The sequence below is a fragment of the Rhinopithecus roxellana genome, chromosome 3 (assembly GCF_007565055.1).
Source record: "Rhinopithecus roxellana isolate Shanxi Qingling chromosome 3, ASM756505v1, whole genome shotgun sequence".
NCBI lineage: Eukaryota > Metazoa > Chordata > Mammalia > Primates > Cercopithecidae > Rhinopithecus > Rhinopithecus roxellana.
The window spans coordinates 27279799-27299052 of record NC_044551.1 but is presented as its reverse complement, the minus strand read 5'-3'; the positions used below and the strand labels follow the sequence as shown (position 1 = coordinate 27299052).

Here is a 19254-nt window from a genome sequence, read left to right as displayed (position 1 = left end):
CAGTATTTATCAGATTCAGAGATGGCCCCAGTCTACCTTAGCAATAATCAGCAATTATAACAACTTAATATACTATCTGTTCCCAAGGAAAGGAGAATATAGCATAGAGTTATTCTTGGGAGTTAAAATAAAGGGACTAGAACTGCAAAGGATGTTTTATTTTTAAAGTAAATTGGAAGCTTCGTTTAGGATATTTTCAACTACCACATTTTCTTAATTTTATAAAACTCAAAGACATTAAGAAAGAAAGAAATCTGGTTGAGGATAAGGCAAATGTTGATAAGAATCCTCTGACTCGTGTTCTCTCTGAGTAACGAGGTGAATAGCTTGTTATGAAATCCTTTTCTCCCCTTCCTCCAAATCTGTGTTTGTATCTGAATTTTGGCACTCCACAGTTTCCACTATACTTAAGTCTTAAGTCTACTCCTAGTACCATAGAGCAGGATGTTAGTTTTCTTTTTTCTTTCCATTTTTTTTTTAAATTTTTATTTTTTGAGACAGAGTCTCACTCTGTTGCCTAGGCTGAAGTGCAGTGGCTCAATCTTGCTCACTGCAACCTCTGCCACCCTGGTTCTAATGATTCTCCTGCCTCAGCCTCCCAAGTAGCTGGGATTACAGGCTCTTGCCACTGTGCCCAGCTAATTTTTTTTTTTTTTTTTTTTTTTTTTTTTTAGTAGAGATAGGATTTCACCATCTTGGCCGGCTGCTCTTGAACTCCTGACCTCGTGATCTACCCATCTGGGCCTCCCAAAGTGCTGGGATTACAGGTGTGAACCACCGTACCCAGCCAGCTTTCTTTTAACTAGGAAAAGTTAGAAGAGATTTTAAGGCTATGAGGAGCTAAGCTGTACTCCTGTCCTAGCAAGAACATTCTGTGAAATTGACTGGTGGGCAGTGAAGCTTGTTTCTGAGATCAGCAATAGAGTTTCTTGTAACGTAGTAAGTGTGAAAATAGCTATTTCCCAATCATCTTGTTCATTCCATGCACATTAGGGAAGAGGAAAATTCAACTGAGGGCCAATTCTCCCCTAAGAATCCTTTAGTTTAATTATGACCACAGTACATTAAACGTCTGTAAGACAACCATGTTAGCTCTGCTGCTCCTGACTGCAGTGGTGGAAGAGAGGAAACCCTTTCATTACTAAAAAGACAGGGAAGGATGCCTCTGCGGGTAGAAAACATGGCTGAAAATTCAATTTAACTGAACACTAGGTCACTGTGCTTCTTGTAAATGAACATCTTTTTGCTGCTAATTTTGTGCTATTTTACCTTTCATTAAAAAAAGTAATTCAAGTTAAACTCAGCTGAACAGCAAAAAGCTCTTCATATTTTGAAGCATTTTGGAACAATTACTTTGACGGAAGCCCTTGACAGTTAAATGACTCCGTTAAATGAATGTTATAGAAGTCACATAATGATTGTTAGTGAAATATTGAATTTAACCACAAATGAGGAAAAACCAGTCATAAGCGCTATGGGTATATTTGAATAATAACATCTTGCTTATGAAGCTGAATTCTATAATTTTTAATAATCAGGCAATCAACGAGTTAGCTGGTGGGTATGTTCCCCATTTTGGTGCTCTCTATTCATTTTTTATTTTTGCTTTTGTTGTTGTTTTTTTAATCTGAGAAGCCATTAAGAAAATTTCAAAACTAGCAAGAATTTTCTCTTAAGTTGGTACAGTATTTTACAGTTAGACAATTAATGAGTTGCTGTCCCACAAGTGAAGTCCTCCTCTTTCTTTTTTTCTCATTTGCTGAATGAGATTCTTTCACAAAGTAAAAAAGCAACAAAAGTCAAGAACATGCTGCCTGAGAAGTGTGAATTCAGTGTATGCCAGTGCTTCCTGCATCTGTGGGACTCAATATTCCTTTTCCTATTTTATGGATCAAATGTGAGATAGTATCAAGGCTTTTTGCATGTTTTCTCATGACTAATAACTGAAATATGTATTGAAATAATAAAACTGGTACTGTTCAATTTCCTTTTTAAATTCAATTCCAATATAAGTGAGAGTTATCATTGTGATGGTGAAATCTGACTTATAAAATTCTGTTTTCTGGAGAAAGAGAGGAGCTAGAAATCCCTGTAGACTCAAACCGTGTGAGTTGTGAGTGGGTAGGCACATTTGGACTGAAAAAATGAGTCAGAAAAAAAGAATGTTCTTGTTTGTCTGGCAAGCTGGGGTGAAAGTCAATGCTAAACATACTGAGTGGTATAACTTGGATCTCTACCCACTGCGTGCGGTTGCATTTCCTGATTCTTCCAAGCAGGTGAGGCACAACTGTCTCCATGTTCTCACTACTCCCTGCATTTATCTTCATCATCAGCAATTGTCGATTTATACTTTAATTGCCTATTTACATGTCTGCTCCCCAGTAAAAGGTCACTCCCTAAGAACAGGGAATATCTTTTCATCTTGCATCCCCCAACATTTCTCAGTTCAGATTAAGCTGTCCAATAAATGTATTTTTTAACTAGTAAACTTTTAACCTCTTTGGTTGACAGTGAAAATACATGGAAAAGGCCAGATAGTTTAAATATAAATACTAAAGTCCAGATACACAACAAGCTGCTTAAAGTAGCTATTACCTATAATCTTGCTACTCAAAGTGTGGTCCACAGTTCAGTAGCAGCAGCAGCATCTGGGAGCTTCATATATCCAGAATTTCAGGCCCTGCCTTAGACCCCCTGAGTCAGAATGCATTACAAGATCCCCAGATAACGCCATGCACAGTGAAGTTTGAGAAGCATTTACCTATAACATATGATAGTAGGATGTCTGAAGAAGTGATGGGTATATAATGTAGAATAAATAAGGCCAGGGATTCTGATTAATACAGAAGCCTACTGAGAAAGTTTTAGAGCTCCCAGGACAGTCACTCAATGCTCACAGGTGGGAAACTCGCTCATACCAGTTCCCTTGGAACCCCTTCCAGACACTTCTTCACAACTCTTTCCTGTTTAAAGACAGAGCTGCTCTTAAAAATTATCTTTTCTCCTTGGTGCAAAGAGAGCATTTATCGTCAGCATGCTGACATTTCCAGGAGTTTTGGCTTCCTCCACTAAAAATGTGGATGATTGAAAGGATATTGCTGACACCTGAATAAGAAATCCAGTGACTCCAAGCTTTGTAAATTTAATTATTTCCTTTAATTTTTTTTTCAGGAATCTTTTTTTCTTTTCCTGAGCCTTGGAGAAGTCCTGGCAATTTTCATTTAAAAGAAATACAAGTCAGCAGTGGTTCACTGAACAGGCTGACACGTAATTTCATAGGGGGAGAGGCGCTCTGTCTTTAATCTAATTTGTGCTCTCAATTCCCAGCTAATGTATCTAGGGATCCTGATGTATGCATTTACAAGGAGACATCTGTAATGCAGAGTCCAGCTCTCTGCAATTCTCTGAAACATGGGTAAAAAATTAGTCTGGGCTCTTGCAGCTGCCCGACAACATGATAAATCTCTATATACTCACAGATGTAGAAATATTCTCGGCCTGGCCTGAATTCAAATCCTAGAGAAAAGGGAGTGAAGAGCTGGAATTTTTCAGAGAACTTCAGCGGTCCATTTGGAGAGTGAGGCCGGTTACATTCCCATCTCTTGAACCCTTTGGAAGTGTGGTCGCAGGCACTGTAGCCATCAAAGTTCACCATGTAGAGGACATAGCGCTCAGTCTTATCTTCTGGGACGGAGTCCTCATAGTGAGGGCAGAAAACATCCAGGTAGTCATTGATACAGACATCAATGTGGTAGTCACCCCTCTGGAATCTGTTAGAAAAAGAAGAAACATGTGATAATTCATAGAGAAGGGGCTTTCTGCTTGGAATCAGTGGTTAAGCTATTCAATAATTCTGGAGCTAAAGCATCTAGTATAGTAAGTTCTTACTGAATGCCATTATGATTTGGGGCATGGTTTGAAATGTTGCAGTTCCCAATCCAAGCCACAAAAAGCCATTTTACAGAGGGATTCCATTATATTTGTTTCAAAATATCCTACAAACTAAGTGCTTTGCTTTCATTTTAAATATTATATTAAATGTCACCCTTTCAAACTGTGGAACTCTATAGAGGTACTAATGTGTTGTTTTCCATGTTTCATTATTAAAAATCATATATTAAAACAAAGTTCTTCTATTTTTATAATAGTGTTTCACTTAATAACTGTTTTTGAATAAATGAATGAGGAAATTAAAGAACAAATAAATGACTGAATTGTTTTTTGTTATAGTTGAGGCCATTTTCCACTTTCTATGCAAATGAGAATTACAGCCATAAAATTGGGAGAATTAGAATCATAACATTTTACAGTTAGAAAGAAAATTCCTAAAACACTTCCATTTTAGAGAAAAATAAAAAGACATAAAGATGAAGCAGTGAGTGATGGAGCGAAACCTAATGTGGAGACTTCGGATCCCAGTTCAGTGCTTTTCTTAGATCTGCTACGTCAGAAACTTATTTTAGTGCATCTCGCTTTCGATGCAGCATCTTTTCCATATTGAGAAAACGACCCATCTAAATCAAATGACTTTTCCCCTCATTTCTTTTAATTCTACAGGTCATGTTCTAGAGCTGAGCTGGTGAGTAATGAAAAGTAACAAGGCCAATGAAAATAGCCAAAGCCATGGCAAATTCATCCTAGTTAAAAATGTACACATGTGAATACACACCCTCCCCACCACAAACACCACACTATCTGCTTCAATTCTCATCTCACAAAAGTTTTGCTTATCTGCTTTAACTAATGTGTCTTTCCCCAGCAGCTGAACAGTATTTCCCAAAACACAACGATGTGTGAAACAGGAACTGTTATGCATACAACTTTCTTAGTCTAAAATCACGGTGGAAAAGCATACAAAACTCCTTTGTTTTTAGCTGATGAGGAAATGCTTCTCTGAGCCCTTAGAAGTTTCATCATAAAACTGTTACTGCTGAAAAACAATGCTCATAAAGTCATATAATCTCTGAGCTGGACAGTCTGAGCGTGAACACTTCCCAGTGGCAGTGAGACAGTCTATTCCATTTTTGGACATCTCTAAATGTTGGAAAGTTTCTTCTTATATTCAGCATAAATCCACTTTTGTGTAATTTCTACCCAATGGTCCTACTTCTGCTGCCTGGAATTACAAAGAACAAATCAAATTCCTCTTCTGCAAGGGAGTCCATAAAACATTTGAAGATGTCAGCTATATCTCTCTGTATCTTCCTTTCTGTAGACATTTGAAAATCTTGATTCCTTTGGTTCTTTCTAGTATAGTTCCCAGGCTCCTCATCATTCTAGATTCTTGCCCCTTCTCATAGTCTCCAGTTTCCCAGTATATTCCCCATAAAATGCTGCACCCGAACACTGACATAAAAACGACCTCTCACAGCTTTGACCAAAGTCTACCCCCGTAGAAATATACCACCTTCTAGCCGGGTATGGTGGCTCACGCCTGTAATCCCAGCACTTTGGGAGGTCGAGGCAGGCAGATCACTTGAGTCCAGGAGTTTGAGACCAGCCTGGCCAACATGGCGAAACCCTGTCTCTACTAAAAATACAAAACATATTACCCAGGCGTGGTGGCACATGCCTGTAATCCCAGCTACTTGGAAGGCTGAGGCACAAGAATCGCACAAACCTGGAAGGCGGAGGTTGCAGTGAGCTGAGATCACACCACTGCACTCTAGCCTGGGTGACAGAGTAAGACTCAATCTCAAAAAAGTAAAAAGAAAGAAATATACCACTTTCACTCTGGATGCTAAATATTCATTGATAAGCCAAGATACTCTTCTGAGAGACAACATTGTGAAAAAGTGGTGACACCATTCGTTTTGACCGAGTAGACCTAGATTTAAGAACTGGATCTGCTGTTGGTTGAGTGGGAGATTCATAAATCACTCTGAGCCTCAGTTTCCTCATATGTAAGTTGGACTAATCATGAGAACCTGCCTTCCTGACCTCCTGTGGCTGCTTCAAGCCTTAGAATAAGGAAATGTATGGAAAGAACTGTGTAGATGTAAACCACTGCTACCATCATCAGGATATACCAAAGCATATGAAAATAAGTAAATAAAATATTGATTTAAAAATAATAGCAGTAAGAACATACAACAGAGATAAAAATAATATCTATATTTCCCCTTTTAAAAATCCAAAAGGAAAATCATATAGAAATGTTAAATTCTGTCCTTAAATGTCAAATGATCCATAGAAACTCCACTTGACTCTTGCTCTTGAAAAGCAACATGCTGATTTACACAAGAGAAATAAGGAAAAATTCTCAGAATATTCACTTTTCAGCTAGAGGATCCCAAAATACATAACCATTTTTTAAAAAAAAAACGAAAACACTCGGATGTATTTATATTTGCAGTGATCACGGGTTTACTTTTTCTTCATTACTAGCAGACAACGATTTGTCAAGATGCAAGGAAAGCCTGTGTTGCTTTTAAAAGAGTTTTGAACATCAAGGTAACATCACTACTGAAGTACAGAGAAAAGACACTGCAAGGTTCAGATAAAAGGGTGCTGGGATATGAAGCATCAGCACTCAGAGTAGCCTGACAGTTTTGGATAACAGCCAGACAAGAACTGCAGCAGAAGGCAATGCCCAGATGCACTTTATATTATTATATTATTATTATAGATTTTAAAGAGATTCAAGGGGGAAGTTTTTTCTTTCCCTAAGTGTCACTCATTTTAGCTTCTACTAGCATTTGGCACTGCTCAAAGTGAAAGTAAAAATTAAAACTGCCATTGTCTGGACCCATTCTGCTACTCCTTTATTCTACAATTCCATTATTCCACAACTGAAAACAAAAAAGGCAGTTTCTTGATGCCTAAAACTTTTCTCTCCTTTCCTAACTTTTATCCCTGTTAATGTGCTAAACTTTTACTGAAGCAAACTGTGAGGTTGAAGACACATTCTACTTTGTGTTGACCAGCTATCCCTTCTGGTGACATTTTACTTCGCATGGAGTGTTAAGTGAATTACTGTGGTACCTATTTTAAACATGCGATTGCCCCAGAAATTACAATTTCTTTTCTTTTTTTTTTTTTTTGAGAGGAGTCTCACTCTGTCACCAGGCTGGAGTGCAGTGGTGCGATCTCGGCTCACTGCAACCTCCACCTCCATAGTTCAAGCAATTCCCCTGCCTCAGCCTCTTGAGTAGGAGGGATATAGGCACGCGCCACCACACCCAGCTAATTTTTGTATTTTTAGTAGAGACGGGGTTTCACCATGTTGGCCAGAACGGCCTCGATCTCCTGACCTCGTGATCCGCCCAGCTCGGGCTCTCAAAGTGCTAGGATTACAGGTGTAAGCCACTGTGCCCGGCCACAATTACTATTTCTATCCTTTTAGCCGTATGACAAAGAAAAGATGATGATTCACTATAGAATCAATTTACACTTTTGTTTCAGATCTTAAATTCGTATAGTTTACTAATGTAAATTTCAAAGGGTGGACAATATAAATATTTTAAAAATACCAAATTGGAACTCATAAAATGTATCTACATAACGTACTCAAGTATAATCCAAAGAAAAGTTTAGGATCAGATATGCTAATGCTATTAGGTTGGTGCAAAAGTAATTGCGGTTTTTGCTTTAATATATCAAATCATGCTCCCTGGGTATAAAGTCGAATGGGAAAGTTCTTTTCTGGCCATACTGTGAAGGAGCACATAAGTTGGCTAATATTAGAGTGCTTATTATGTTACATTCATTATCTCAACTTAATCTCTATTACAATGCCACAGAATAGCCACTATTATTACTACACCCATTTAAAGATGAGGAAATTCAGATTAAGAAGTCAAGTAACATGCCCAATATTACACAAGTAGTAAAGAAAAAGGGGAGGCAGAATTCAAACCCAGTCTGACCTCAGAACCAAAGCTCTTCACTTTTTCATTTTGTGAGAGATGAAATTGCTAGAGCCAAGTCCTTAGGTCAGCTCTGTATTCCTCCAGAGGGACCCATTTTCATTCTTGATGAGGTTTCAGTTCTTTCCTTCATTCACTGATGCAACAAACGTTTGCTGCATCCAGGATCTGCTATGTGTTTTACATATGTTATCGTATGAAATCTTCCAAACCACCCTATTGTGTAGTTTTAATTAGTTTCACTTTACCAATGAGGAGAGGACATTCAGAGAGGGCATTGTCCAACTTTTTATAGCTAATAAATAGCAGAGTTAGGATCTGAACTCAAGTCTTACATGGTTCTGAAGCATATTCTTGTCCTCCTAACCACAATGGTTCCAAAGCTTCACCAGCTACAGTAACGACCCTCTTAAGAGTTTGGGTTACCTTTATATTTACACTGATCTTCTAGCAGAGCATTGCAGCAAGGTGTCCCAGCCCTACTGTCTCCTCCACGAGGTCTGTCCCAAACTCCTAAACTGAAAAGCTAAGGGGTGTGTCAACATTTAGAATAAGCCTCAGATTGCAGGGTTAGCTCCTGACTCATCCTTTCACAGAATAACATGTCAGCAGCCATTCACATAAAGGGATCTTTTTTCCATCAGGAAATAGCTTTCATGAGCTCTAGCTCATATTAAAGAGGAAACTGACATCTACGAAGACTGATTCTGCATGCCAATATTTACAAATGCCATGGGTAACACAGCCATTGCTTTAACACATTTGTAAATTTCTTGGAAATTTTCTTGTAAATGTCTTCTCTTTGTGTCTTATTCTTAATTCCATCCCTTGTATCAGCAGTTCCATACCTCTCTCTGAGATCACCACATAATTTTAACTATAAGAATATCTGGCTCCATACCAAGCCAGCAATAATTACAATACAATCTCTACTAAATTATCACAGTGCTTCACAATGTAAAAGCACGCTCAGTTACCATAGTTAGAAAAGCAATTGTGTTTGAGTAAAACAATTACTGCACTGCCTGTTTTCACAGTGCAAAAGTCTCAAGAGTCAAGAAACATCTCATATGCACAAAAAGATCATCCCTGCTCCCCACCAGACTGCATGGCCACTTAGGTCAATGTTCTGTGAAAATAAATAGTTGACCCTTGAGCAACACGGGTTTGAACTGCATGGATCCACTTACATGTGGACTTGCTTCTACCTGTGCCACCCCTGAGACAGCAAGGCCAATCCCTCTTCATCCTCAGTCTACTCAATGTGAAGACAAGGATGAAGACCTTTAGGATGATCCACTTCCACTTAAAAAGACTAAATATATTTTCTCTTCCTTATGATTTTATTAATAACATTTTCTTTTCTCTAGCTTACTTGATTATAAGAATATAGTATATAATATGTTTAACATACAAAATATGTGTTAATTAACTGTTATATTAATGGCAAGGCTTCCAAGCAAATGTAGGCTATTAGTAGCTAAGGTTTTCAGGAGTCAAAAGTTATACCTGGATTTTCAACTACATGCAGGGTCAGTGACCTTAACCTCCCACATTGTTCAAGGATAAACTTCATATTATATGTACTCTATTATGGCAAGAATACATTGTAAACATTTATCAAAATTTGGCAGTAGACTGGTTCAGAATCAATGTCATATATATTATGAAAGCGTAATTTTAGTTAATTTAGGAAAATAAAATTCAGCATGGCAACTAGTCCTTTGCAATCATCTCAAATACCAAAAATGAATTATGTACTTTACGGTAGTTCTTGCTGAACCAGAGGCCACCTGGAGCATTGGATAAAAAGCACATTTCCAGGGCTATTGACAGCAAAAGTAACAACTGAAGCTGGGATTAGAGCTGAAAAGTGTGCTTCTGGAAAGTGTGTTTGTTTCTCAGTGTTTACCTACGACATTCCATTGTATGCTGAATAAATTTTAATTTTCAATTTAAAGCCACTGTTAATATCTATCCCTTGCTGAGCATGGTGGCTGATACCTGTAATCCTAGGACTTTGGGAAGCTGAAGTGGGAGGATCACTTGAGCCCAGGAGCTTGAGACCAGCCTGGGCAATACAGTGAGACTTCATCTCTATAAAACATTTAAAAAAAAAAAATTAACCAGGCATAGTGGTGTATGCTTATAGTCCCAGCTACTCAGGAGGCTGAGGCAGGAAGATCGCATGAGCCTCAGAGACAGAGGTTGTAGTGAACCGAGATTGTGCCACTGCACTCCAGCCTGGGCAACAGAGCAAGACCCTGTCTCAAAAAAAAAAAAAAAAAAAAATTGCTCCCTGTACTGAACCTGTCTGCAAGAAGTAAGTCATGACTTCAGTCTCAGAATTCGGATGAAATAAAGACAAGAGAAGTGAGGTAACAGTTGATAACTACCTTTTCATTTAGATCTCACCAGTGTGCCCTCACCTTTCTACTGAGTGAGGAAGCAAAGCACTGTTTGATGACATTAGGTAGCCTAAGCCATAAGAGCTTTGTCCTCCAGGGTACTTCATTTTCAAACTTGGGTGACTGCAAAAGGTACATCTACTACTTAAATAGTCTAGGTCCTTTACTAGTCTCAAGTGTAAGTTCTCAATGTACTCTGACCCTGTCTCCTGGTTCCTCTTTACTAAGGTAAGTAGATATCACCTCGCTTTTCCTCCTTATGATTTTCATGGTGCTGACCTGACTTCCTCCTCGACACCACAATCTAGTGTTGTGGATATTGACAGCTGGGGAGGCCACACTGAAAGGACACTCAGGCAGTGCCCTGGGTTTCAGGCTGCAGAGGAGCAGCACCATAATCCTCCTTCTCTGAGTTCATCTTCAGCCACTTTGCCCTGCAGTGTTCCTCCTTTTATTCCATCCTCATTTGCTAAAGCCAAAATGCATTTCATTTTAGTAGCTGGAAAAGGAAGGGTATGGTGCATATTTAAAATGTTCTAAATTGGCCTTTAGCATATGTTGCTGGCACAGCAGAGAGCCTGCTTCCAGGGAAATATGTATGGAGGTATTTTATCAAGTAGCTCCTGAGTGAAGTTTCTTCACTCCATAAATATAGAAACAGCATTACTGAAAGGAGACAGTGTTATTAGAGGTTAGGAAGCTGTGAGATACTTTCATCCCCCTTCACATTATGTTTTAAAGAATTCAATAATGAAAATGTTATTTCTCATGAACTGGATAGTTGATTATTACATTTTAAATGTATTTTCATCTGTCAAAGAGGTGATTGTTTTAATATTCCTACTTGAACAGAAATCCAATGTCACTTCTTTAATTACAAGGCAACCTAATGTATTACATTCTGAAATTGAAATGTAAAAGGAGGATATGATTTATGGTCAAAGATTCAGCAAATTTATCAGCTTAGGGTTCCTCCAAAATTTTAAACTAATTCTAGAGTGAATGTATCTTGGGAGCACTGTCTTCAAATTCTACTATTACTGATTTAAAGACTAATTTCAGAATAAGATGTCTGTTTTTAACTAGTATAATTTTTCATTTGTCCCAAAAGGGGCTAATGGGTCCTGCAACAGATATGGGTTTGGTTTATAAATATGTTTTTGTGAGGAGATGGGCAGGACAGCAGTCTCTGTTGTATAACATGCTGCTTCTTGCCTCCTTCTGTTAGTCCTTTCAGCACAGAATGCAAGCCTTATGGCTTTCCTATTCTAAATCTGAAGATGCTCTTTTTTTTTTTTTTTTTTTTGCTTTTTTTTTTTTTTTTTTTTTGCTTTTCTGCAGAGGTTAAAGCATGGAATACAAACAGCAAATCAAACTCAGGGTAGATAAATAATACCAGTATCACTGAGGGCTGAACAAATATTTGTTTTGTTAATTTTCAATTTCTCTTCTCTCTCATGGACTGAAACATGTCTGTCTTTCAGATGTATTGGTAATCAGCCTCCATGTTCAGCTCTGAGACAATAGGAGTCATGGATAGTTTCACTGTTACCACGCCAGGTGGGAAGGCTGAATGAGATATTATATGATGACCAAAACACATAATTTCAGACCAATCCAGCTCTTCCAGGCTTTAGAACATGCTAAAAACAATGAATATTCCTAGAGAAGTGAAGGTTTACAAGTTAAAAAAAATATTCAAGGATAAATTTCAAAGATGTTTCCTACTCATTTTGCAGCAGAAATGCAGTATGCTACAATATATACTGATGCAGTATGCTACAATATATACTGATGCAGTATGCTACAATATATACTGATGCAGTATGCTACAATATATACTGACAAAATGTTTGGAACCTTGAGTTGGTGCTGTGTTTATCCATTAATGAAAGTTCCAACAGAGTTCTTGTACATGCATGTTTTGATAATTATAAATTCTGCAGCATAAGAGTTTTACCTTGAGTTCAGTAACTGTTGATGATGATAAGAAGACATCATTTTCTTGGCCAAATATTTAGAATTCATCAGCAGTTTATTATACTACCCTGTCACTTTTTTTCTTGTATGTATGTGTGTGCACTTTAAAAGCAAAACATTTAAAAATCCCACAATACTAATTACTTATATCAGATAGATGGATAAAACTCACATAGCTTTTGCCTGTTGCTTTTCTACTACAAGTCATGTCAATCTGAATGACTTTTTACAACTGGTATCTCCCAGGAATTGCACCTGTTTCATATACAGGGACCACAAAATGTTCTCTCTTCCAGTGTTTTAGCTCATTTGGAGTTTGTTTTATTAGCTTGATGGAGGAGCTTCAAAGGAAAGAAAGCATTAAATTGGCAGAGCCTAAATAAGACTTTCCCTCAGGAAGGGGCTGGAAGCTTTGGGTGACAGTCTAATTGCTTCTAAGCCCCCAAAGAGGCCTCAGGCATGGAGTAAGAGTGTGTCAACGTCAACAGGCCAAGGCAGCCAAAGCATTAACCAGGCAGAGTTCTAAAGACCTAACACATCACAGATCACTTCAAATGGTTTTCAAACGGAGATTTTAAAGAAATAGTTAATGTCTGGCAATCAGTATAGTCCTAACAGAGGTCACTCCCACAGTGCAAAACAAGCTCCTCCTCCACTCTTGCTGGCTGGGAGCTTCCTATCAAAGCTGTACTTCAGGTCTTAAGCCAGTAGAGTTTTATATCTCCCACCCCCAACTTCAAGCACATGGAGCAGAACACCTGCCACATACATACAGACCCAGCAAAAGGACACACAGGAAACCATCAAATAGGCTATCTAGCCACTGTCCAAGGAGAACAGAATTAAACAAACTGGTTCTGTTCAGGGGATGTGGGAGTCAATCAAATAAGCTACCTGTCAAAGTGCTTACTTCCATGTAGCCCTTTTGTATCTTCCAGATACAAAAAAAGAGAATTACCCAGCAGAATTTCAGGCTATTCACAGTTTGAAAATAATAATAATAACCAAAGGGTAATAGTAAATCTCCTTTTTATTGACCAACTCAAGGAGAGATTTTTGGAAAACAGTGATTTCATAGTTCTTAAGTTCTTGGTGTGCAAAGAGTGAACTAAATATTTGTATTATGGGTTGATGATAACTTACTGGAATCATTACAATCTAAATCTGAAATTTAGCCCAGACTTTTAAAAAATTGAGATATCTGATAATTAATCTGTTAATTTATTAAGCAAACAAAAAACAATAAATCGAAAGAAAGAAAATACATGTGTTTTATGACTTTCTTTTATGTTTGATCTTCATCAGACAAGGGGAAGCATATATTTAGTAATGCTAGGGCATTATAATAATAATAATGTTTTCCTACAAAACTGTAGACAATAAAGCAGAAATTGTGGCTGTTTCTATGGAAATTGGCATGTGCAAGGTAATTACTTCTATTTGGCCGGTTAGGACCTCATGAGTAGTTGGATACAAATCTGGGACTGGGAATGAGGCTAATACAAAGAAAAGAGCTCCGCAGTCATTAGAAACGAGGTGGTGGTCATAGTCATGAAAAGTACTGAATTCATCCAAAGTCAGTGTATAGATTTAGATGAAAACCAGGACTCTGCTGAATGCAAATTGTTGTAATTATTACTACACTATTTTTATATAGACTTTTTTTTAATGTATAGATGTCCTTGAAGATAGTGATGATGTTTACTTGTCTCTGTATCCCCAACACTTAGCACAATGTTTGCACATAGTAGTGACTCCATAGATGTTCGATGAAGAGGAATTGTAGCTGAAGGGTAGTGATGCTTAGAAACAGAAGAACTGTGTAAAACATCCAATAATCTCTTCCTGTGTTCTGGGTCCCAGTATAAAATTTTGAGAGAAGTTAAATATTATAAACAAAGGTCAAGATCAGGAAACAAAATAATGGCAGGCTGCAAAAAGGAAAATGATAATCAGGACTGTTGTTAAAGCAATGCTAGAAAATTATGCCTAGCGAAGTAGATAACTTAAGCACCTAAGGCAGAATGAAAGTTTCTCTCTTGTCATTAAGTCCTCTATTCAATTACCATTTATCGGGGTAATTAAACACTGGAAAGTGATGCCAGGCTAATTGTTAGATTATGATAATTACACGTCTTTGCTATGCTACAGCTGATCAAAATAAGATGTGGTCCCGTGCACTTAGCCAAAGCTGCTCTGTAATCGTCAGACTTTTGTACAGAGCTAGGACATTTATTACTAATTCATTACAAATCAGGTGGAGAAGCTTATTATTTGTAATGCTTCTACCCACCCCCACCCCCCACAGCCTCCTGAAACAAGACTCGCAAAAGGTTAAGCACAAACTTCTGCCTCTCATTGGCCCATTTCCATCCCAATTACACAGTTGAGCAGCATTAGGTGCCTCTATTTGAGAGGGTTCATCAGGCTGCTTCACAAACATCCTGCAACCGCCTATCACATTGGCAGAAACATCCAAGACTCCTTTTCAGCCCCTGCCAACCACTGTTTCGCTCTCAGTTGTGTCCCAGCAACCATGAGTTGGAAATACAGAGGCTCCTTTGGTTTTGGGGCTCCCTCCTGCTCAGGTCAGGCCTCAGCCAGGCTGAGATACGCCCAGGGGTTTGCTCCAGTTAGCAGGAGTCATGGGGAATACAGACTGTTCTCCACCTACCTGACATCCAGTCTCTGTTTTTCAAGCCAGGGTCAGGAGAGGAAACCAACATTCTCAGGATCCCACCAGAGTCACCTCAAAGCTACCAAATAGACTCGAATCTTTGGAGGAAAAGACTAGAACCAATGCATTGTCCTTGGGCTTTACAAGGCCAGAGTCCCTGGCATATCTGGGAGTTAGAAATCTCTCCTTCCATCCCTGTACTAACTGCTCCAGGTCACTGTTGGAAGGTGGGAAGGCACACAGGTATTTTATATTCTTCATTTGGCTTTATCCTAGGACTTTTGGGGTCCTCCCTGCAACCATCATCAGAATGTGTTACCATGAGCCACTGTGAGGTGGAGAAAGCATAGAGCATAAGGTTGAAAGTTTAGTAACTGCTAAAACATTTATGTCATGGTATGGCTCTCTATTTTAGGACTTTTTTTTTTTTCTCATTATTTTAGCAGTGTTACAGACTGAATGTTTGTCTCCCCCACCCCAATTCATATTTAAGCCCAACCCACAATGTGATTGCATTTGGAGACAGGTCTTTTTTGGAAGTAATTAAGGTTAAATGAGGTCACAAGGGTGGTGCCCTAATCCAACAGGATTAGTGTCCTTATATGAATAGATAGCACAGAGCTCACTCTCCTTCTGGCATGTGAGGACTCAGTGAGAAGATGGCTGCCCCAAGAGAGCCCACACCAGAAACTAACTCCTGCTGGACCTTGGTCTGGGACTTCTAGACTCCAGAACAGTGAGAAAATAAATCTCTGTTGTTTAAGCCACAGAGTCTATGGTAGTTTGTTATGGAAGTCTGAGTAGACTAACATGAGCAGTTTAACATTAAATTAGGGATGCAGTGGGGGATAGGGTGGTTTTGAATTACACTGCTGTCAGTGACTTCAGATGTATATAAACATCAATAAAAAACAGCTAAGTAAAAATGGCCAGAAAGGAAGGGAGCAAGGGGGAAGGAAGATGGCAGAGTTATGCCACTACCAGCACTTCTCATGATATCCTGCACATGGGAGAGACTCAATATCCACCTGCTGCTCTGAGCAAATGCCTGCTCTGAGGTGAGAAGGCATGCTATTTTTCTAAGTAAGCATAGTTTCACCTCTGAAATTAACTCATGGCACTACAAAAACGACTGTATTATCACCTGGCAACTGTGTTATCTCACTGTTTCAGCAAGGCTTTTGCCCAGAGATAGAATGAAGGGTGCTACAGAAAAGTCACATATTCCATTTTACCCTTCCTTGACCCTGGAAATTAAAACAGAATATGCCACCACCCTTCAACAATTGTATTAAGTGCATTCTAGGGGCAAAAGAAACCATGAGGTACTTTGTTAACACCAGAATACATGAAACTGTCATTTCATGTACACATTTATTGGTGGCCTGTGGTTTAGACTGGGGAGCTGGGGAACAAAGGTACTTCAGTTCATCACATAAAAATGGTTTTGCACTACTTAGTATTATTATTTCCTCCCCACACTCATTAAAAGGATATCCATTCATACAGCTGGATCCTCTATTTACTTTTATAGCCTGGACCACAGAAAGATATATGCAAGAATAATGCAATCATAAAAAATAAGAAACTAATTGCTCCATCCCAAGGAAACATAAGGGGGAGAAAGAAATAAACAATTCACCATTTATTTCTCAGAAATAAATCTAAGCACTTTAGAGGATTCTCAAGCACTACAATATTTCTACCTACTTAAATGCTTGTCTATCTCAATGACAGAGAATATAGTTGTTTTTCTTTTTCCACCTTTCATCTTAATAAACTCTTACTTTCAAAATGTCTACCTTGGAAAAGAACTATAGTTCAAAGCAAGTGCACATGATCCTCCAATTGAACTTGCAGAATTTTTGGTATTGCTAGAAGCTCTGAATGAGCCACTTGTGTGGACGGCAAGGTTTCAGAGGGAAGGTTAACGCCAAGACACAAAGAGGATGAAATAAGCAGATGATAATGGGCACTCCATGCCCATGACAACTCAGCACTGTGAGCTTTGAGAAGACAGGGTCGCAACTTACTTTCTTCAGTACTCAGTAGTGCAATCCCAGATCCCAAAGTTTCACGATGTACACATTAACATTTTATTGCTGCTCACATTGTTCAAGGCAGACAGAAAGAGAGGATGTGAGCTATTTTTGGCCACAAACTCAGTGTTGATGAGCTGGGTCAAAAAACAACACAGGATTTACAAAACCTATGGGAGATATTAAATGAGATTGGGACTAAGCACAGAATCTGTATGCAATGTGAAGGTAAATGTTACTCTAATATAGCGCATCAATTGATTTATTTACAGAATAGGGTAATTTTACTTGCTGATGTTTTAATTCAACATCTGGGTATCTACCTTGTATACGTCAAATATTTATCAAAATCATACCCCATTTTGCATGCTAAAAAAAACTTGAATTTTTTTTTTCAGTTCTACAAATATAAAGTATTCCTTTCAACCCTCTCTCTGAGAAGTAAAAGCATAGGGCAAACAGGGATTTCACCTTGGCATATCTCAGATTTCTGGCTCAGGACACTCTGTATCTGAGAGAGATTCACAACAGCCAAAACCCACTCAAAGATGTTTTAAAATCCAGTCATTAGTTAAAAACCCGAAGTCACGGTCTCTAAAAGTACTGGTTACTATGGTTCTATAAACATGACTAGGGAAAATAACATGATATATGCTGGCCAGGTGAGCAGATCAGAAGCACAATCTACCAGGCTAATATAAAGAGTATACCCACTCTTGGTGCTGTTAAACCTGCCCTGAAGCATGCACTAATATTCAGGGCTGGAGCAAGGGAGGATAGCGTCCTCTCTGCAGAAACACCTCTTCTTTCCTTGTATAGGCAGTGAAGCTGTGCTGGAATTGCATTTCCCACCATATGACTGGGACGTGATCTGAAGCTTACATACACTTCAATTTAGGGTTCTGAATCCTAAAAAGTTACAAATTATTTTAAGTCACTAGAGGAAATGAAAATTAGGAGCTGTGGGAGGTGCCTATTGTTTTTTTGTTTTAGTTTAAATATGAATTTCTGGCATAAAAGCTGAATAAATATACTTACATATGCATAGCACTTTCTGGTACAGCATTAAACTTAGTTTATTTTTTAAATAAGGGTGGTGCCTTCTGGATATAATTCATATCTCTAAAGATGTCAGAGATGTTTACAAGTATATGGAAACATGAAATACTGCATTTCTTTGGCAATTGGGACATTTAAAAATTCATATCACATATGGGAAAATTGAGTTGATTCTAATGATGAAAAAAACTTACTGGACAACTCAAAATTAGACATATCACTCCTGATTTTCTTTGAATCTATGAACTCCTCCCACATAAAACTTTTGATAAAGGTTTTGACTCAACAACAGCTACAACCATCTTAGTAGAGTTGAGAGCAACAAAATCCTAACTCGCCACTGCTTGAAAACACCAGGTTATTTGCCTTCGTATTCTAGACCAATAACCTGGCTTTGTATCCTAGACACTACTGATGTTCACTAGTCTTAACCTACAGTAATTATATAAATATAAATAGCATGCATGACATCAGCTTGTAAAAAGATGGCCTTTTTTTTTTCCATTGATACTTGGGTCTTAATAATTTCGTAAGGACCTTACTTCAGAATCAAGACTATAGAGAGATATACTAGTAAAATAAAGTTTGAGCCATCATCTTATCCGGCTGTTTCCTTTTAGAACGCTTAACTATCTAGTTTCTTTTTTGAAAATATCCAGGAGAGAATTTCATTCTAAAATAGTAGCTCTTTTCCAGGACCTATAGATGTCATTCAAAATCCAGTGCATAAAGAAATTCTCTTTTCAAGGGCATACAGCTTTCCAGTGTAGTTCAGAGCAATCCCCTCAACCCTGGCCTATAGGAAGATCTGAGAGAAATGTATAGGAAATTTAGCTTATGTTTTCCTAGGAAAGTTGAGCTGATTGTATTATCGACTGTCTATTGCATTAGCAATTTCCAACTGAATTACAAACTGTTTCCCCGCATTATATTGCTATTGTTCAATATCATTTTCATTGCCCTAATGAAACAAAGCTATATAATATAACCATAAAGTACTGATTACAGTTAACCATAATGGAAGCGAGCTAAGGAAAGCTCCATTTTTAAAATAAGCAAACAAAAAGAAGAAATGCTGATACTCAGAAGATTTTTTTTCCCTCGTTTTGGTTTTCTGGATTGGGGTCAAAACAACACTGACAAATTAATTCTTCTTTCTCTTCCAACAATACAGATGGTATTTCCCCCAAGATAGAATTTCTAGAAAACTTCCCAAGGAGCAA

At 38.1% G+C, this 19254-nt stretch overlaps 1 protein-coding gene across 2 annotated transcripts in view; it reads right to left on the bottom strand.

Annotated features, from left to right (window-relative positions):
- Positions 1-19254, bottom strand: part of EFNA5 (ephrin A5) — a 294485-nt gene that overhangs the window by 44949 nt on the left and 230282 nt on the right. For both annotated transcript variants that reach the window (XM_010353558.2, XM_030927816.1), the window contains exon 2: positions 3478-3770. In XM_010353558.2, coding sequence (XP_010351860.1) covers positions 3478-3770 — 293 coding nt within the window. The remainder of the gene's footprint in view (positions 1-3477; positions 3771-19254) is intronic.